Source organism: Trifolium pratense, linkage group LG2, assembly GCF_020283565.1.
Source record: "Trifolium pratense cultivar HEN17-A07 linkage group LG2, ARS_RC_1.1, whole genome shotgun sequence".
NCBI lineage: Eukaryota > Viridiplantae > Streptophyta > Magnoliopsida > Fabales > Fabaceae > Trifolium > Trifolium pratense.
This window is the reverse complement of record NC_060060.1, coordinates 29040159-29062342: the sequence shown is the minus strand read 5'-3', so window position 1 is coordinate 29062342 and position 22184 is coordinate 29040159. Positions and strand designations below refer to the sequence as shown.

General features: G+C 32.1%; 2 protein-coding genes and 1 non-coding gene across 4 annotated transcripts; all 3 read right to left on the bottom strand.

The window, feature by feature from the left end:
- Window positions 1-282: 282 nt before the first annotated feature.
- Window positions 283-4073, bottom strand: LOC123908529 (serine carboxypeptidase-like 31). Its single transcript, XM_045959197.1, has 10 exons — window positions 3742-4073; window positions 3112-3219; window positions 2579-2674; window positions 2372-2464; window positions 2166-2248; window positions 1796-2083; window positions 1429-1559; window positions 1182-1277; window positions 751-856; window positions 283-640 (listed from the first exon to the last, which is right to left on the bottom strand). Exons 1-10 carry the CDS (start codon window positions 4016-4018, stop codon window positions 494-496), a joined length of 1425 nt encoding a protein of 474 aa, XP_045815153.1. The 5' UTR covers window positions 4019-4073; the 3' UTR covers window positions 283-493.
- A 5818-nt stretch (window positions 4074-9891) lies between these two features.
- Window positions 9892-9963, bottom strand: TRNAQ-CUG. The gene has a single exon. It is a non-coding gene; the product is annotated as a tRNA-Gln (tRNA).
- A 1436-nt stretch (window positions 9964-11399) lies between these two features.
- Window positions 11400-21033, bottom strand: LOC123908962 (helicase-like transcription factor CHR28). Of its 2 annotated transcripts, none has more exons than XM_045959713.1 (12): window positions 20561-21033; window positions 19469-19547; window positions 18805-19107; window positions 17524-18671; window positions 17026-17097; window positions 15980-16057; window positions 15051-15888; window positions 14648-14778; window positions 14281-14502; window positions 13059-13658; window positions 12649-12858; window positions 11400-11827 (listed from the first exon to the last, which is right to left on the bottom strand). In XM_045959713.1, the coding sequence occupies exons 1-12, from the start codon at window positions 20690-20692 to the stop codon at window positions 11723-11725; spliced, it is 3918 nt and encodes a 1305-aa protein (XP_045815669.1). In that variant the 5' UTR covers window positions 20693-21033; the 3' UTR covers window positions 11400-11722. The 2 variants fall into 2 exon arrangements, with proteins under 2 accessions (XP_045815669.1, XP_045815670.1); XM_045959714.1 differs by having other exon boundaries at window positions 19469-19542; window positions 20561-20951.
- Window positions 21034-22184: the final 1151 nt, after the last annotated feature.

Genomic DNA, 22184 nt, shown 5'->3' with positions numbered 1-22184 from the left:
GGCGTAATAGTAAAGGGCGAGAAGTTCTCATCCTACGTTCCACCTTTAAAGGGCGAGAACGTATATCCCATGTGGCTACATTTTCGGTCCTCACTTCCCCAGGGTTAGGAGGTATGGTTATCTCTCTGGTGATACGTTGGACTCGTTCTAATGGACTTTATCCATCTTAGGTGAGCAACTATCCCATTTAGGTGGTTGAGTCTATCATCGCAAGAAGTTATACTCTCCCGTGAGGTATTCCTATTTTGTGTTTGGCACAGCACAATATTTCAAATAAGATTATTACAAAAATTAACAATGCAAGTGTGTGTAGGTTTCATTAGAAGATTAAATAAGATTTTTCACCGGTCAAGCCGAAACATTGATACTCTTTTATTTATTATATCATCATATATAATATACTATATTTGTATGTTCCTGCTTAATATCTTAATAAGATGGTACTACCAAGTAATTAATTGCAAAATCTTAACACTCCAAATCACATAATTTTTCATCTAGTAGAAGGTGGTGATTCTCCGAGAAGAAAGGAAGTGAAGAATGCAAGTGAATTGCTAGGTTTAAAACAGGGCACAGCATGACCAGCTCCTCTAAATGTAGCAAATGTAAGTCCTTCATATTCTTGATACCATCCACTTACCTATTCACACCCAAAACAAACAATTTTTTAGAAGTCAACAATAATTCTTGCAAAATAATCATCTATATAATATACACTTAATTATTGAAAATTCAATTAATTTATTTTACCTCCTTTTCATGGTACCAAGGACTCCATTGTTTGGTGATAGGCAAATCAAGAATGCTTAAGCTGTATCTAGTTGATAGCACTGGCACTCTACCATCAGTGTCTCCACTGAAACAATCAATTATGAAGAGATAATAAAATTATCAAACAATATGTTATAGATTATTATAACTTTTATTAATGGTACTAGTTTTTCTAATGAGTAGAGACATTCTCACACCTTGAATTTTGGTCTAGTCCCCCACAATTTTTTCGTATCTTTCTTATTTATATTTTTATTTAATTTATTAGGATGTTTCTTAGGTGGCTTCTTTGGTGTGTCGACATAATTGGGATACTTTATTTTTTACATTTGTACCCTTTTGCTAAATACACCGTCTATTTCTTAACATATGTAAAAATTATTTTTTAAAAAAATTATTTAATTAATTACCTGTAAAGCCAAATTCTAAGTCCAACTGAAATAAGCTTCTTGTAAATTGGGATAACAGAAGGTTTTGATTGTTTCCATCCGGTGAATATGTCATTGCTGGTTTAAATTAACAATTAAAATAATATTAAATTAGAGTAAAGACAATCAAATATTCTATTATAGTATTTTACCATTTTTTTTTCACATCATAAACAAATGAAGTTAATTAATTAATCAAACTTTATATAGATAGATAGATATGATGTACTTGCAAATACTCCAATTCCTAAGATTGTGACCATCACTGGCATGAAGGGCCTTCTGAACATCTGGTTTATTGTAAAAAGCTTTAGCATAATCATCAAGACATGGATCATAACCACCCATGATCCTTGGTATCTAGTCAAACAAATCCACAAATGAAGTATCAGATCAAAGTTCGAAGAAAATTTTTAAAGGGACTAAATAAAAATAAAGTTGGTAGAATTTCACACGGTGAAAAATTTCACACATCTGTTTTCCGCCTCACGAAATCTTTAGGAGTTTGTTTTGAAAATATTCAAAACAAGTTGTTTATAAGATTGCTTGGGGAACAAGTAACATATTAAAGACTAATGTTTTCATGATTAACCAACCATTAAAGATGAGTGCTTCATCGTCATTTTCATCGATTGATCATTTGATCGTGCTGTACTGGCAAAGCAGACAGAGGTATAAAGACTATAGATATCAATTTCATTGTATTGTTTGAGCACTTCATCCACTCCTTGAGTACATTCTTTATTTTTCCATGGATCACTACTGTTAAATTCACAGCTTCTTCTGATTTTTTTGTATGTTTCGTCGGATATCACTGCATGACTCCAAGCATAATCAACCATTCCTAACCAATCCTCAGCATAAGAAGTTTCAGGGTTTCCTAGCTGTCCAAACAAGCATATATAGGATAATTAATTTTGTGCTCATTTATAATTAAGTAGCTTTTAAAAATAAGTAGGAAGATACCAAAATGCCCTTGAGATCAATATGAAGGGAAGGGTTATTGTTTCTATCAATGATGAGTTCAGCTAGCTCTGGTACATATTTTCCTGAAAAACATGTTGATGATCAATTTAAAGGACTAATGTTGACATTTTTTTTTTATCATTAGGAATTGAACTCAGTACTCCGAAATTTACAACAGTCACACACTCTGATTTCGATTTCGATACCTGCATAGCTCTCTCCTGCTATGTAAAATTCCCTTGTTCTATATGATGGATACTTGATAAACCAATTATGTAGAAAAGTGTAAGCATCATTAGCTGATTCAAATAGTCAATATAGCACAATTAAAATTAATTATAGAATTACTGTATTTTGTAACATTTAATGATCATTATGAAATAAACAAGATATTTAGGTTAAAGTAAAAAGACCTGTGAAGTCATCTCCTAATTGTGCATATTCACTAGTTGTATTTGAGTAGGAAAAGCCAACTCCAATAGGAGATTCCAAGAATAACATGTTTGCTTCTGCATGATTACATTTCAACAATACTCGGTACTCCCTCCGATTTCATATATAAATAAAATTTAACTTCTTAGATATATAAGCAACGCATCAAATTTATACCGTGTCCGGTCTCAAATATAAACAAATTCATTGAATAATTGATGTATATCAGTATATGGTCGATAATATAGAACAAATACATCAATTATTCAATAAACTTGAAAAATAAATTTTTCTTATGTTTGAGACCTGAAAGAGTATAGAAATACATCGATGAATTAAAAAATCAATTTTTGTTTATATATGAAATTAACAATTCTATATAGGGACAAATAATGAAGGACTAATGTGTGGCAGTGACAAATCATCACAATTTTATATATTTCCATAAAAAGAAGTGAGGTGGATTGTGCTACAAAGTATACTATTATACTATATCTTTGTGGTCCTCAAATACCTTTGTTCCATGAGAAGTTATTAAATTTAATGCCTTTGCCATCAGTGTCCACTAAAAATGGGCCAATTTCTTGTGTTGCTCCATATCCCACAGAAGAGCAACCAGGACCTGTAAGGACAAAAACAACATTGTCACCTTAGCAGAGAACATATTATACTAGTTGCATATGTCTCTAAATATGAGTCATTTTTTATAAAAACAATTGTCATTACGTATAAGTCTCATTTTAGGTTTTTGTCAAAAAAACAAAAAGTCTCATTTTAAATTACTACATACATTTATTATTATTTTTTAAATATATATCTTATTAATACTAATTTATTTACGTGATGAGAAATTCGAGTTGAACACATTTATAAAAAAATTATATTTCAAAAGAAGACAAAATGAGTTCAATCTTTGTTCATAAATTTGTCACTCAATTATTTTATTTTGGCATTTGTCCCCTGGTTCTCAAGGGAAGGGGGTCCCGGTAATCCAGAGTTCAACCACAAGGTTATAAAAATCTAGCCAAAAATTGTTACCACCAAGAATCGAACTCGAATTCTCCCGAACATATCCCTTAGTTTTATACAAAGGCTTTATAGTGTATATATAAAATTTTATCACCAAAACATATGATGATCTTACCTCCATTAAGCCATAAAACCAATGGTTTCTCTTCAGGTTTGGTCATGGCTTCAAAAAACCAGTAAAACAGTGCTCTTCCATTGGTTTCATTAACTGTGACATATCCAGCATAGTGCTGGAAATCTACTGGAGGCTGACCAGGTAAATTAGTCACAAGATCACCATTATCACCAACATAGCTCAATTTTCTATGTTTAGAAGAAAAAACAAGATTCAATGATGATAAAAATAGTACTAATAAAACAAAAGTATAGAAACATGTCATATTATAATTCATATTATAAAACTAAGTTTTGGATTGATTATACTTAATTGGAATTTGGTTGACGGACAAAGAGAACTACAAACATGCCTATTTATACTAATTGAGGATTACTATTTGATGGTCCATCATTAGTTGAAAATTTGGAAAAGCAGATAGGATTAGAGAGTCCTAGCTGGCAACATGTTCACTTCTTGACTGGCTTTATGTGATATGGATTGAGATTAACTGTAGTAGGATATTGACATAGTTTAACGCAGTAATTATCTCGATCGTTGATTTAAGATCGGATAATTAAGATTTCAACTCAATTTTATAAAGTAAATCAATTTTAGTCATTGATTTTGATTAGACGGCTGACATGCCGTTGTAACTGTGTGACGCAATTACAGCAGAAAATTTGATTCCATATCTTATGATGTCTCTCATTTAGGTAGCTTCTAGAGCATGGAACATTAAGTGGAACCTCCAAATGGGATAATTTTATGTATGGTTGGTAGTCAAATGAATATATTTATGGATAGATTTAATGTAATTGGCTACTATTCATGTTAAACTAAGGTAAGATTATTCAATCAACATAGTGTAGCATAAGTGGTAAATACTTGGGTCCCTTAACCATTTGATTCTGGGTTCGATCCCCGGTCGGTGCGTATAGAGAAACATTCGTTGGGAGAGGTCAACCCCTTAAATGGATCTCAGTTACCACGATAAGATTAGTCTCTGCAGTTGCGCGCGGAGGATATATTTAGTTTACCAAAGGTAAGATTATTTGTGTTAAACTTGATTTAAAACATTGGAATATTTGTTACTATTCATGTATCATAGGTTGTCCTAAGGTATTACCAAGTAGATCATAGGTTGTCACATTTCAGAATAATGGGTTTCACTATTTATTTGTCATGTGTATAAGAAATGACGAGGACCTAATTCTAAGAGTCGTCTCATTTCTTCTCCGTTATATAATATATTTGTACCACAGAAAGAACATTGAGTTTATTTGGGTCGTGAAATGTGTTAGTGTTTAAAAAATTGGTCCGATGAAAATTTAGGACTAAATGATGAATGTTTTTTTTTTTTACCGATAAATGATGAATGTTATTACGTTGTTGATGTTGATAGGTAGAGTCACACGATATTAAATTAATTTTTGAGTGGCGTATTAAATTAGTCTTTTTATTTTATTAGTTTTATCTCAAAATTTTAGTTTTTTTAAGAAATCAATGCACATTTAATTATACTTTATCATTTGTACCTTACTAAAGTTAAAAGATTAATTAAATATATTTTATTTTTCTTAATAAAGTAAGGGTAAAAATGACTTTACTTATATTTTTTATCATTTCTTAATCTCCGTGCAAAACTTCAAAAGGACTAAAGTTTTGGGACGGATGAGTAGTATTTATACTGTTACTATCATGATGTTCTAAACTAAAACCAAGGGTGCACCATTTTATTTCTTAGATGTATAGTAATCAATCCCATCAAATGATTTTCTCAAAATTCTATAATTTATTATTTATGAGAGCATATGCCGAGAACTAATTGAACCTGGTCAAAATGACCATAGGAAGAAGAATTTATCATTTAGAATTATAGCACTAGAAACCTTTTTTTTTGCAAGACACCACTAGACCTTCTTTAAGAATCTATTATATTTGTTCTAATGATTATTCTTGTCAACAAAGTACATTAAAAGATATATGGATCCCTTATGTTTTTTAGAGCTAAAAATTTCATTTTATGACCCGTTTGGTGCGCAGGATATGATAGTGATAGAATAGGATATAAAATAGGATAAGATATGATATCAGCAGGATAACAGTTATCCTCAGTTGTCATATCCTGTGTTTGGTGCATACAGGGTAACAAACATGATAACTATTATATTATGTTTTTAATACATACTTGCTTATAATAATATGATAAGATATATAAAATATTTAAATGACAAAATTACCCTTGTAAAACAATTGTTATTTTTTTAAAATTATTTTGTAATACTTTGAATTTTATAAATAAAAAATATAAATAAGTAATCAAATAACTTTATATAGTTTTAAATAAAAAAACATGAGCAAATAATAAAGTTTAATTTTTTATATGAATCATGATCAAATAAATAACCCAATGATATATACATGTTAGATAAGCTAAATAAATATATATTATATCTCATACGTAAATAATAAAAATATCATTACAAAATAATTATATTTAATTTCTTATAAAATTTAAATTAAAATTCATATTTTACGATTTTTTTATAATTATTTTACTTTAAAATATTTTAATTTTAGTATAATTTTGATTTTTTTAGATTATGTAAATTACAAAATTACTTTGTGAGAAAATCACATGTATATTTAAAAATTAATTATTTTATTATCAATTTACTATCAAATTATTTTATTATTTGTATTTTATTAATTTTCACTTTTTTATTTTAAAATATATTTTATAGAATAAATCAGTAAAAAAAATTATCCTATTATGGTGGTAACCCAGCTCAAATTCAGGATAATAATTTTAACTAGAGAGACATGATAGGATAAACTACAGGATTATCATATTCTACTGTGTCACCAAACACTAGACTGAAACAGGATATGATACAATTATCCTAAAGTGAATAAATGGAGTATTTAAAATTTTAATTTCCACATATATAATGTAAAGTCCCTTATGTTTTTTTTATGTCATATAGATAAAATAAAATAAAAAATTGGTCAAATAAAAAATTTAGGTGAAGGAATGGTGCCCCAGTCCAAGGAGAGAAGATCTTAGGACTCAAACATCCCTTACAAAGGTAGTTACATTTATCTCCCTCCAATTACACTAGTGGGGCTCAAACCCGAAACCTCTCGGATTCAAGACATGTCTTTTTACCACTAGACCAAGCCTTTGAAGTTAAATATTTTTTGCATCCCTATAAAATTAGTAAAGTTTGATGTACCAAAAAAAATTAGTAAAGTTTGGTTTTGGTGCCTATAAAATAAAATCACATGTTTTCCTCTTTAAAAATATTTTTAGTCCCTAATGGGTAAAATTTTGACAAGTTTTCAATATTTTATGAATGTAATATGGACTTGTATAGATTTAACATAATATAGACAAGCATCTTGAACAAAAAATGATAATACTATTGATATTAAAATGAAAGTAAATTGGTCATTAAGGACTAAAACCAAAACAAGAAATTTTTGGGAATAAAAACATGTGATTTTATTTTATAGGGTTGAAAACAAAATTCGCAAATTTTATAGGGTTGAAAACAAAATTCGCAAATTTTATAGGGATGAAAAATGTATTTAACCCAATTTTTTAAATTATTAAAATGATTGGTTGTGATTTTAAAAAAAAAATAATAATCACTAAATTTATTCTAGTGATAAGAGATTTAACTCTATTGTAAACTAAAATAAAATATCAGATAGAGACACAAAATTCCATAAATACACAAATAAACCAACTTAATAGAACAGAGCACAAAAAAGAGAGCAAACATATAAACAAACAAATTGTACCCAAAAAATTAAATTAAACTATAGAACTCATAGTTTAACCGCTGTTAAAACATCAAATTAAACTCTTAGTTACAACCGAGGAAAAGTAAATTGTGTGTTTTTTTTTATATAATAAAATTGAGAATCGAACTCAGAACATCTAACGTATTATTTGAACCTCGAACCAATAGACCAAATTTAGTAGGTTTTTAAAAGTAAAATTGTGTTGCAAAGTGTTATTATGTGCATAGTCAAATCGATAAGACCATACAAAGTCATAGTGCATGTAGTATAGTAGTATATCTTTCTACATATTGACCAACGACCATGTTCATGCTGGTTGATGAATGAACATATATCATATCATATAGGGAAGGGAATTTGAATTTTGGTATATATTCCAAAATGGTCGTTTCACTCATTAATATGTAATGAAAAAGCTATCTATTTTCAAGAATATCATCATCACATAGTAGAAAGGTTGAGCTAGTAATTTTGTGGCGAACCTTGTGCGTTATGACTTGAATAAGGGTAACATTAAGGAATGGAAGAAACTATCATAGTTGATTGTTGAACAATGACTTAGATTCCAACTTTATTAATAAGTTGAATATTGGATTAATATCATCTTTAGATTATTCCTTTTGTAATCAACTTTCTCTTTTTTCCGTTCTAAATTATATCTACATAAGATAATTACACTCAAATGGATAACAAGTTGTGCCGCTAACCTTTTTGAATGACAAAATCAATCATCTTAAATATTATATCTAGAGAGCTAGGATACACCACATTGCTATGCATGACTCTTTCAAAAATGGTTGTTTAGATTTTAGACAAAAAATAATAGGAATTAAAATTGTTTCGCATTGGGACAAGATTCAATGAGATCAAAAAACACATTTCAACTAACAAAAAACAAGATCTTCTTTTGTCCTCCTACCTTCTTCTCGCACCCCTACGCGTGCGTTTTAATTTTTACTAGCGGACGTTATAAAAAAAATAAAAAATAAAAATTGAATAATTTTGTCCTTAAAAAGTAAATCTAAAAAGATGTTTTTATGGTGTATCCGCTACCTAACTAAGACATGATATTGTATGCGATAAGCATGATTTTTCATTTGGTGAAGAGTAAGAGTAAGATTAGTATACATCAAGATTTGATGATAGGCATCAACTTCTTTGTGTCCCTTCCCAATATTCAAAGTTCAAACTATATTACACAAAATTAACGACCATAGTAATGTTAAGATAATGCGCACTTTTGAACGGGAGATTAGATTAAGATTTAGATAACACAGGAATCTGAGTCAATCACTATCAAATGGATAAAGAACAAAATATCCAATCTTCATGTTGTTTTTTTAAGTGAAGAGTTTTGCGGATTCATTTTTTTTCTTCACAATATAAAATCTCCAAATTTTGAGGAGCTCAAAAATTGTATTGGATGAGATTTTTAGATGGTTTATATGAATCTTCAAATTTAATTTATATTGTTATAATATTTTTAAAGTACAAAATATATTAATCATAAGTATTCATTTATCATTTCCTACAAAATACTCTTTCAGAAAATGTGAAAGATTTATCTATTTTTTCTTCCTTCGCTTCTAAACTCGCAAACAATTAAATAATTCATTTGAATAGTTTGTTTACCTTTTTATTTCTTGTTCACTATACATTTTTGTTGTTTGAAATTCTAATATTGACATGAATCCAAGCTTGTTCGGTGTATTCATGTCTCATGTTTAAGGTGGAGAGAACTATTCAAGATAATGAAGGTAGCTACTAGCTAATAGCTTGTTGATGCATCAACATTAATTCTTTGTATGGTAATAAATAAATAAATAAAAAAGGAGAAGAGACGGATAAAAGAAATGAAAGTGGAATAAACGATTATATTTTTTGGTAATTTTATAAAAGAGAAAGTGAAAATACGAATATATTTTTTCTTTTATCTACTACTAGCGGGCCAGACAAGCGCGTTCCGTGTCTGCCTGTGTCTAACTTATGTAAAAAAAATAATATGCTTTATGTTATAATGTGTTTGTTAATAAAAGATTTTTGCTATTAAAAAAATATGTGTCTTATGTTATGGTGAGTTTGTTAATAAAAAAAATTTTGTGCTACTAAAAAAATCAAGGGTATTGTTAAGTGCTATTTCAAATGATAGTGAAGGGCAAAATGGACCAAAGAAAAAAATCAGCCCAAACTCCCTCATCCCCTTTATATATTGTTATAGATACAACTTTTTTGTTTTTCCTTTTAGAAGAACATACAAAATATATCAATATAGTTATGTAAAAAATAAATAAAAAAAACCGTTAGAACAAAAAGTAAAGAGAGCTATATTATATGAAAATTATATAATAAATCAAAAAAAGGTTCCACCGAGACTTGAACTCGGGTTACTGGATTCAGAGTCCAATGTCCTAACCGCTAGACCATGGAACCATATGTGATGTATTTTCCAATTACCGCCAATATAATATAATCCTTTTATCTTTTTTTCTTCTTTTTTTTATAATGATCTTCCTAATTTTTTTTCCCAATAGAACCCTGTTAATTCATCCAAATTTTATGTATTGAATACTTTTACCTTGCCAATTTCTTTCTCATATGATAAATAGCATCAAAGATCTTCTGGGAAGCTCTTGAAAGATCAAGTTTTCTCATACGTATTCAGCTGCCAACATTGACAGTTAATTTAGCTCGTTTGCTTGAACAACACTTATTTGGTTACAATTTCAAATAATAATAATTTGGTCACACACATAAGTGAAAAAAGATAAAGATAAATTAATTAAATAATGTATATTCTAGAAATGATCAAAATTGTGTATATTCTTGAAATTAATTAAATTGTGTATTTAAGAGTCTGAGTGTGCGTGTATCTAAAAGATATTTATTTGAAATTTAAAAGTGTGACCAAACAAGTGTTTTTTTTTTTTTGAAGGACCAAACAAGTGTTGTTCTATTCTCTTAATTTAGATTTTGATTTTTTTTTTTCATTTTCCGTCTCCTTTAGAAGTTAATTCACTAAAGAATGACATTGCAAGTGTTTTTACCTCATCATGTTGAAATTTAGTCCGAGCTCCAGCCCTCATTTGTATTAAGAAAAAATAAGTTTGTATGTATCTATGAGCACTACTATTTAGTAAAAATTTATATAAGAGTAGTGCTAGCAATATTCTAGGTAACACACTCTAATTTGTTACTAATATTCAAATAGTTTTCGATAATTTTTTTTTTTTGAAGTCTGCATAATTTAGTGAGACCCGTTTATTTTATTATTCATAATAAAAATTTAGACAAGGAAATAATACTTTGATCCACTTGCTACATGAATGCTAATTGCTAAATATCAAGCTCGAGCTTGTGATTTACACGTTCAAGTTATAAAAACGATGAAACACCTACTATACTACATCTGAAATTTAAAACAACTTAATAGTCGATTAGTTAACCCTTTTCAATTGGCAAGATGAATGAATTAGTATACTAGTTAATTGTGAATAAACTTTGTTTGGCTTTCATAGTTTCAATTCAATAAGTTAACAAGCTATTATATCACATTCAATTCATGGATTATTTTACATCAACCAATTAGAGATTTTTTTTGTTCATAACTAATTAGAGATTTTAAACAAACAATAATTAAACTGCACTTTAATACAAACAAAGATCCCTTTAAAATGGCAAAACCACAAGCCACTAGGTTTGGTCTAGTGGTGAGGGGTTTGGGTAGTACGTTATAGGTCATGGGTTCGATCTCCAGCTCATTGTAAACCAAAAAAAAAATGGCAAAACCACCAGCCGCCAGACCTACCGCACAGTTGTAATAATCTAACATTGTATACAAAAACCAAAGAAACCAAATAGAGCAAGAATAGAAAGAGAAAAAAATATCATCTACTTCATATATTATTTACAATAAGAACAAGAATTTCTATGTTGCTGTCTATGCTACTGCTCTCTAACCTATACAAATATCAAAGACTAAACCAAAACTCCAAAAAGTAAGAATGAATCATCTCACTCTAAACTATAACCACAATTCACATAATCTTCAAGTCAAGTGTCAAATAGGCCATGTTAGAAAATTTTACTGTTTCTTCTGCTGTCACCAAAAAAGCAACCTACAATGACGCCAGCTCCCAGGGAAAAAATTACCATTTTAAAAAATTAAAATTATATTTCTATGTATGCCTAATCACATCATGAACAAGTATTTTAAATCATCCACTGTAAGACGAGTTTGACGATCACCATTTCCATCCTCTCCAAATGCAGATGCAACCATCTGTCGCTTTTTTTGCTGCAAATATATAAGATCGTATTTTTAAGCATTAGCAACCATCAATATTGTAAATACGCAAATATTTTTGAAAAACAAGAACATGCACAAATGTGCAGGCAACGTAAACAAATATAACCTATACTTAAAGAGGCATGGAAGCATCATTTATTTATAGATAAACACTAGAAAATATATTGTGCAACCGCACAAAATTTAAGAGTTTTGTAATGAAATTACAAGTATAATTGGCCAAATTCTATATTCCCTCTTAAATACTACTAAATGTTATTCATGATTGCAATTTTAATTTTTCACAAATTTCATGTATGAGCACCATGATGCACACGCAGCACACCTTAGGCCCAAGATTACTAAGGTATATGAGGTGTGACCCCGAGCAGAATTGGAAGAGAGAGAATATCATGACTAACTACCTAGCTGGTAGAGGTGGTGGAAGTATGTGTAAGGCAGCAGGGAGAGAAGAGGCAGACTAGAAATCAGTTGGGACTTGGGAGAAAATAGGCTTGTTGAATTGCCTGATAGTAAGCATATCAAGACCTGATTTTCCATATTTTAATACAGTTGAATTCCTATTTTTACCTTTTATATTTTTGGTTACCTATCAGTATAAAAATAATAATCTTCAACAACACGTTACTTTAAAGAAATTGTTAATTTGTTTCATAAAAAATTGCTACTTCAAAAACCTACCATATCAAAAGATTCATACATCTGCTACTAAATAATTTAAAATTTTAGAGATGTAAAACTTCAAAATATGAAACACATTTCCATGACGACAATGAAAATAGCAGCTTACATGGAACCAAGAAAAATACCTGCAGAGCTAAAATACGGTCTTCAACTGTATCTTTGACAGTCAACCGCAAAACTGTAACCGGACGAGTCTGTCCAATTCGATGCGCTCTGTCTATGGCTTGATCTTCAGTTGTAGGATTCCACCATAGATCTAACATGAGAACGTGGCAAGCTGCCACCATATTCAGACCAAGACTAGCAGCCTTCAAAGACATTATCATAACTGATACCTGAAAGACAACAGGCCAAAATATATACTTATTCGAGACACAAATAGGACCATATATTATCATTTAAAGTATCTCATTCTGAATACTAATACTACAAATAAAGTCTTTTCTAGGTGAGGTTGGCTCGCTCACAATACTCATGACATGAAAAATCTAGAACTTCAGTTATTGATATTATTATCGATACGACTTTTACAAACCTCAGGTAGTGTGTTAAAATCTTTAACAGCTTTATCTCTTGACATGACAGACATTGTTCCATCAAGTCTTCTATACTGAATTGAAGAATTCTTAAGACAAGCTTCAAGTAAATCTAGCATCCCCGTCCACTGCGAAAACACTATAGCTTTCTCTCCTGGAGAACCAACTGAATCATTAGAGCTTTTCTTCTCGGGAAAATCACTAAAGGATTTTCCATTATCGGCAGAAGTGGAGCTGCAATCAGTACTTTCCCTAGAAGTGCTCTGCACAGATGTTTTTGGGGAATTATGGCCTTGTGGCTTAGACAATGACTGCAAAACCTCAAGTGCAGCTTTTATTTTTGAAGAATCGCACGGTTGAGTCTGAGAACAATGTTCAGAATCCTCAACCACAGAACCAGAGTAACCAGGCAAATGATCACAGGCCTGATTAGCTAAAGAACTGTTCAGCGTAGCTTTGGGGAACACTGAAGACATGCTAAGTCGAGTTTTGCAGTTTGTAGCAGGACACTGATTGTCCTCACCAGTTAGATGTTCACAAATACACTGGTTACAGAAAACATGACCACAGACTGAAACAACAGCTTCTTCGGGAGCGTCCTGCATAGAACCATGTGATAATAATGTTAAAGCAGAGAAAACAAACTACCAAAATACAATTCGGCAAGAGATATGGTCAACCATGATGATGTATTAATTTATAGAATATATACTTAGTAAAATTTCTCATAACTTCAACTTCCACAAAGCAAGAGGTTTTGAAGAAAGAAAAAAAAACTCATTCCACCTTTCTATCTATCTTGAATAGCAAAGAGAATGAAAACATGTATCCCTCATTTTTAGTCCCCTTTGAATTTCTTCCACCTTTTTCAATCATTATATAAGCAAAATGAAAAAGAATACAACTAGTTAAGAAAGATATTTGGGTTGTCATTTGTAGTGCTCCCAAATTTTAAGTCGCAAGAGTCATTGTATAGCTGTGGTATTAGAATAAACAGAAGCATAAGATCAATCAGCTTAAGTATTGATTTTAGTGATGAGTGGCATAAGACTACCTTAAATCATATCATCTTTATTTAACCTTTCATCTAAAAATTATATTTTTCTCAACATAAAAAATGTCGGTGCAACACTGAATCTAATGCATGTACCCTAGCAGTCACATCAACTCGTATATTTTATAAATAAATAAATAAATATATAAAAACATGGGAAGACATACATTACAGATACCGCAGAGGGCCAGGGAAGCCTCTAAACATTTTAAAAGAAATAACTGTTTTTCCTGAGGAAGCTTCATTGCCGTCTCAACAGAGGATTTCCAGAGAGTAGTAGAATTGTAAGGCTTGACAAGCAGAGGGTGATCGCAAGCTTGTCTAAGTCGCAAAAGCATCAATAAAATGTTGACATAGTTTTGCTTCACAGTACCAGCATCAGCATACTCCTATAATATGCATGCAGAAACAGAAACTCAATAAGGGTTTCTATGCAAATAAGATACAAGCAGCAATCCTCTTGCTGTGAAAATAAACAGAGATTGAGTAACCTAATTTTTCTAAACCTTTCAAAGGATTAAGGATAGATCATACCTGAAACTGTGCACGTGAATCAGCCTCCAGCTTGGAATAGAAATCACGTTCCTCCTGTGAAAATTCCACTTTTTTCAACTCCACAGATTTAGGTGGCAAAGATATAATAGGTTCCCCATCAAGAAGTGTGCCTACAGCAAATGAACACACTTGCAAGGTCACAAACAAATTTCAATCTAAATAATGCTAGTGACAGTCACTCAATTGAATGAATTATTGCATAATCAAATTGCTAACATGCAGAAAAAGAATATAAATCTATTATAAAAATGTGTTCCAAATTGTATAGTTAAGGAGGTAATAGACATCACAAAACAAAAATGATTATGTTGTCGGAGAGATGACAAACTCAGATAATAAATAACTGATGTGATGATCTAAAATTCTTGCATGCATGTATTACCTTTTGTCCGGCGTAACATGATTGTCTTTAAGACAGCTTGTAGCTTTCTATACCCTTTTGATGGATTTCTGCTGATAGGAATCTTGATCGTAGAACAGAAAGATGTGTACACGGCATAAGGATCATATCTAAGAAATCTAAAGTAACTGTAGAGATCATCAATGGAATTCTGGATTGGAGTCCCTGACAAGCACCATCTGCGCTTAGCTCGAAGACCCCAACAGGCCCTTGCAACTTGAGTTCTGTGATTCTTTATACTTTGGGCCTCATCCAGGACAACTCTAAACCAGGCTACTTTTGCAAGAGGACGTGCAGCAGCCTCAAGCATCATGCTGTCCAAAGCCTTCTTGCTGGTTTTAGAACTAGTAGGGCATTTCCTTTTCCTACTTGGAACGGCGTGATCTTCATAAATTCCTTTTTCTCCATCATCTTTGTCAACCAGAGGCTGCTTGGGGACCTCCATGCTAACAATTGAATAGGTTGTCAAAACAACATCATACTTGGCAAGCTCATAAGGATCTTTGGTTCGACTGCTTCCATGGTACACAAGCACAGAGAGATTTGCTTTGCAGGTTACCTTATTATGCAGCTCATCAGCCCACTGTCGCAGGACACTAGTTGGACAAACAACAAGGGTTCCCGCAGATGGTCTACCCTTTGCATTTCTATTAGATTGACACACATCAGATTCCATCTTCACTACACCATTCTCAGGAAGTGGGTCATCATCCAAATCCAAGGTTTCTAATACACTTTTTTGAGCATTAGCGCACGTCTTAAGCAATGGAGGCATTTCCTTTAGTATTAAAGCAATAGTTGACACTGTTTTCCCAAGACCCTGCAAGAGAAAAGCTTAAATCAATTCACAAGGAAATCACATACTTGCCTGACAGCTAATAACCATCCCAGAATAACAACAGAACACTGACCTGATCATCTGCAAGAATTCCTCCAGAACAGTATAAACTTGATGTTTCCTTCTGAACCATCCATGATAGAGCAATTCTCTGAAATAACAACTATCAGTTGGATGACCCAAAGATACAGAGTAAACAAATCATCGGGAAATCAAAAGAAAAATTAGGGGATGGGGGCCATAATAACACATCAAAAAATTCACACCAGTCTTTGTGCCATCAACCAACAATATATAACTTGAATAGGAAAGCAAATATCTGATGATGCAACAATATTCAATTTCTTCTCGGGGGGAAAAGCGCCTTAATTTAATAAAATTGGAAAACAATTTGTTATCAGATAAAATAATCATTGAAACTAAGATTGATATTTAAGCTGACGCCACCTTTCAACTTTCCTATCTTCAAAAACAAAGGTGTCTAAATCATTGGTAAAATTGTAACTTCACATATATACATATAAACACAAACACATAAAAATTATAATACATGAACAAAATAACTTACAAATCACAACATTAACCTTAGTTAATTAATGTATCACAATATTAAACCTAGTTAATTAATATTTCATAAGCATCATTCCAAAATTTGAAAACAACTAAGGCCATTACAGTCAGAGTTGAAAAAAGAATGAAAAAAAGAGTGGTGAAAAAACAGAGTGAAGGAAAGTGAAGGAGATGTGAACGAAAAAACAGGGTCAGAATGAAAAATAGGGTTCAGAGAGGAGAGGTGAACGAAAGTGGGAGGAGAAATAATTGTCATGGCCGGAGAAGGTAAACGACGGCGCCGACGTTGAAGGTGAAAAATGCTTAAGGGTTTTTGTTCGATGAAGGTGAGAACAAGCTTCAATTCGCGGGTTTTTGTTTTAAAGTGAAGATCAATTTTGGGTTTTGATTATAACCCGACCCGTTTTGAAGGAACAATTTCAGATCCAGACCATAAAATTCACATTCCAATTTGTTGAAATTTGAAAGCAGCTCTACAGTTATGAGACCTAAATGCACCTATAACAACATTTTAAAAAAATATTTAAAAGATTGAACTTGTAATATAACCTGGTGACGTAAAAGAGGAACTGCCAGTAGTCCATCTGGTGGACTTACTTCTGACTTTGGCTGAGATAGATCCTGCAATCAACCATAGAAGTTAGTTCACTCTAGTTTCAGACACATAGGACATGGTAAACAAATATATTATAAAATGCCTGACAAACCGTGCTAATAAGGCATGCTAATAAGTTTAAAGTTAGCCAGAATGGAGGAGAACCAACAACACATCTGAATTCTTTTAAGACCCCACCCACCCCCAAAAAAGGACACATCGTACACAAGACATATAAACAATAGATCACAAAGCAAATGAGAGAACGATGTTTTAAACCATACACAAAACATTAGATCCTCCACCTAATTCTATCAATTCATATTCCTCCGAGTCCGATAACAAATTATCAATAACAACAAAATGATTTGACATCATGAACAAAAATAGGGGGCAAATAAGTTGTGCATGTGAGAAAAATACTATAGCAATTGCCAAAGTAAAGTGCCAACCTGCAATGCAACTCGTAATATGTACTGCTCGTCACGTGCCTTTGGTCTTGTGCCTCCCGCCATATAAGATTGGGTATAATCAAATCTAGAAGATTGTGACATATGAAGGGAATTCTTGACTTCGACAGACCGACTTGTAGGTGCAGGATGACTGATGTCTTCAATAATGCAAACATCGCAGTCATCTTCGTCATTGGATCCCTCAGTACTTCTTTTGGAAAGTTGCAAATCAATACTTTTATATTCACTCAGCTTACTATCTAGTTCACTCATACCACAATTATATTGATTCCCGTTGGTAATCGATGGCCGGGCAACAGATAGAGATTTGCTTAAGGATCTGAAATTTAAATTTCCAATGTTTCCTGGAAATTTGATAGCAGTTTCATCATCAATAAAATCTTGATAATAATTGGCATTCTCAGTTGTTACGATTGTATCACTATCCTCGCTCTTGAAAAAATCATAATTATGACATCCATTGATAGGGAAAATACCGGGTAATTGTTTCACCTCTAGACCAGCATTGTCATTCTGAAAATTATTTTGGTAAGGCATAACCATTTCATCTGCTTCAGCTTTGACATTAAATGACTGGCATTCTCTTGAAATATATGGAGCACAAGATGATTGTTGCACTGATTCACTGTCTTCAAATATAACATTACCAGGAAAAAATGAAGGATATTCATTATCTACCGGCATAAATTGAGTATCGTGAAAAGGGATCCGACCAATAGTGCTCAAATGCATGCCGCCAATCATATTTGTATTATCAGTTAAGAACTCCATTTTTTCAACCATCGTGTTACTCATTGTCTCTTCATTTTTCCAGAATTCAGGACAAACACGATTAGGCAAATAACCAGAACTGTCAGTAATAGCAAGTTTAACATCTATACCCTGGTAACAATTCAAAGAAGGATAGTGGCCACTAAAATCACTAGGAACATCGGAACCTTGACAAATTGTTGAATCAGTTTTAGTTCCAAAATGTGTAGATCTGTCGGCATCCATAAACGGCATTTCAAAAGATGTACAGGAGTCATTTTCCAGCTGCCTAGAAACTCCAATAATGTCTTTCAAAGCTGTTTCATAATCTTCAAGAGTTCCATCAGCATTCTCAATGATAGAGCTATATGAAGCATCTGCAAGCAGGAAAAAAAAATCAGGGTAGCGCCCAAGCATCAGAAATGACAAAGATATGAAGTAAACTTTGAAAGAATGAAGGAAATGTCAATATCTTTGATCTAATAAAAACGCAGTGGAGATTTTGCATACGTTCAGATTCTACATCATCTCCCACATGATTGATTTGGCTCTTATTGTCACCCTTCCACAGACTCGGGTTCAAATTATCTCTAGAAACAGTTGCAGTATTTGAATTTGCCTCGCCAAAACTTGTGTCCACAATGTAAGAAGGCGTCTCCCGTTCAGAAACTCCTGCCCTTTCTGTATAGCAAGTTTCATCACTTTCAACAACGGTGAACGAGTCCCTGTAACCACCAGCAAAAGCATTTGGGGAAGAGCAGGTCTGTGATGAAGGTCTGTGGTTTTCATATTCGGAGTCAAACACTGAATTCCCTGCAGAATCAGATAAATGAATTGAGCCATGGGTCCCAGAAATTTACTCATCTTAGCAGAATTTAGAACAGCCTGTGACTTTTTTTTTGAATGGCAGAACAGCCTGTGACTGAACCTACTAAAGTACTTATATTAAGGACTAGAGGGAGTAAAATCTAGAAAAAAGTGATTATTCAAACACTTGAGAGCCTAGGCAATAACAATCTACTCTAAAATATTAGCAACTACGTATTACACATACAAAATTCAGAAAGAAAAAATAAGCTCAAGAAAATTCCTATTCCTCAATTTGGACAGAACCATTACAACCAAGAAGGACAAGAATAAATGACCATAAAAAAGGCCACGGAAGTTTACATACCATTTTGAAGTAAAAAATTATCATGGATCCCAGATTCACCAGGTGAAACATCTTTCAATGAAGAATCCTCGTGACTACTCTGCAGCATTATATCCATAAAATTATTATAATTGGTGAGATTCACATGAATTTGGGCAATCAAATTGAGATCCTTTAAGATGTATCCAAACAAAAATATAAAGAAAGACAATAGAAATGGTATATTTTCTAAGAAGGACATAAAGTAACATAATATGTGACTTCTCGGCCTCCATGCAAAACATTAAGCTCTTTCCTGAAAGATAATCAACACTGCCTACCGATTCAGCACCTCCAAAATTTAACTAAAAATTATGAGTGACACAGCACCGCATACAATTGTAAAAAAATATCAATAATCCTTCTAAAGTACAATAAGGAACTAAAGACCTAAGGTGCATGAAAAATACAACAAATTCTTCATGTAAATGGTGCAAAGATGAAAAAATACAAACCAGCAGCAGTAATTTAAATATCAAAGATGGCCTTTTGGATGGGGATTCTAAAACTCTCGACCTTCCTCCTATTTTTACCAGAAATCGTTGATTAGATTGACAACCATTCAAATCTCAAACAAAGCATAACTTAAATAAGTTCACAAATTTCCTCATAAAACAATTGCACTTGGTTTTTGCTTTTTACTACTAAACTAACTAAACGGCTTGAAACAGTATCTACATGCCTTGACATGAATTAATGTGGCCGAAACTTCCAAAGTTGTAAAAACCATAATGAATTACCTTAACAATGTATAAAATAGATATATACACAATTCCCCCCCTTCATCAAATATAGTAAAAATCCCTTTATTTCAACTATAATTACTTCATTGGGATGTTTGGACCGGTGAAACAGTAGAATTTCAACAAAAAAACAGTTAACATTACAAATCGCATCAACCTATACAATCAGTAAAATTTCATAAAAAATGCAATAACTATTAACCACCGAAGCTGAATATTTGAATTCCACAACCCAATCCGAATTATAGTAAGTAACCACCTCCAGTGACATCACAGCATTTAGAAAATTCTAGAACTGAAAAGCAAGCACAAGACCATGATGTAGCCATACCTCAGAAGGAACACAATCTTCATCAAGAACGCTAAGAAACGATTCGATATCCATTGCAAGCTTTTCATCATCAGATTCATCTCCATCGTCACCAAACAGTGGTAATTGAAATCCATCATCCGCCATGGTCATCAAGAAACCTAAAAAGCTAAATCAAAATTCAAAACCCTAATTCGCTTTTTTATGCTCGAAAAACAAAAACCTCAAGCACCGATTGACGAAATCGAAAAGTAACGCGTTGAATCGCATTCTCCGAAGAGAACGATAAAGGAGAGAGTAACGTGATGCACAGGTTCGTGAAGAATCAATGAAGGTTTCTGAGAAGGTTCGTGATGCGACTTTTTATTGTTTGTTGTTTTTAGAGAGAGAAAGAAAAAGATGACAAAGTCGATTGTGGTGGATTGTGTCAAGTTAGGTTTAAATAGGGTTTGGGGTACGTAATAATGTGCGCATGTTAATAACGTGTGCACTTTACGATTATTGGCTTGTGATTCAAGTTGTTAAAATGCGCGCGCGGTTATGCTGAATCAACACGTAATTTGTGTCTCTATACGACGCCGTTTACTGCGGTGGTGGTACTGATGGCTGCTACAACAAACAACAACTGTGCTACTACTAGTAGGAGTTGGATTACTGATGAGTCATTTTCGAATTTTCCATTTCAGGTTTTCTATTTTTTTTTTTTTGTCAAGGTTTTTCTAATATTTATCTCTCTGTTTTATAACATTCCAATGATTTTCTAATTATTGTTTTTTTGGTATTTTAAATTATAATGTTAATTAATGACAAAAAAATTGACTCAAATGATTATAAGGAATTTAGGTAGAAATTTCCATTTTGGTATAAAATGATTATATTTGTGCATGTTTGTATAATATAATATAAGGAATAATTTGATTGTAAGAAAAATATTGGAAAGTTTATTTTGAGGGATACGGTAGATAGTTTTTTTTTCTTTTTGTTTTGACAAAATGGTAGTTAGTTGTTAGAATTTACTTTTCATATTGACATATATTCAATTAAACTTAAGTCAACAAAAATATATATATATATAGGGTTTTGCTAACGTACACCCACTTGTTTTTTAGAAGGTGTGTATTAACAAGTCATAACTAAAAAGTAGTAACATACACCTTGAGGTGCATGTTGCTAAAACACTCCTTCTAAAAAATAAGTGGGTGTACGTTAGCAACTCCTATAAGCATTTGTTAGAATACACCCACTGATTTTTTAGAAGGTGTGTTTTAGCAACTAATAACTGAAAAGTGATTAAATACACCCTAAGGTGTACGTTGCTAATGCACACCTTCATAAAAATGGGTGGGTGTGTTATAGCAAATCCCATATATATATATATATATATATATATATGGGGGCTGCTAACTTAGACTCAGTTGGGTCTAAGTTAGCAAGATGCACCTTTTCAGTTGGACCAAAATACCCATTCTTTTTAATTAATTAAACAAACTACCATCAATGGACGCGGATCCAGTGTCGCGCGCGTACCGCAGGACCATGGTTACAGGCCGTTGATTTCCATCAGACAGCCAAGATCTGATCTCATCAAGACTGTCTGATCAATCAGACAGCCCAGATCATCCGAATCCATCAGATTCCAGCGCGT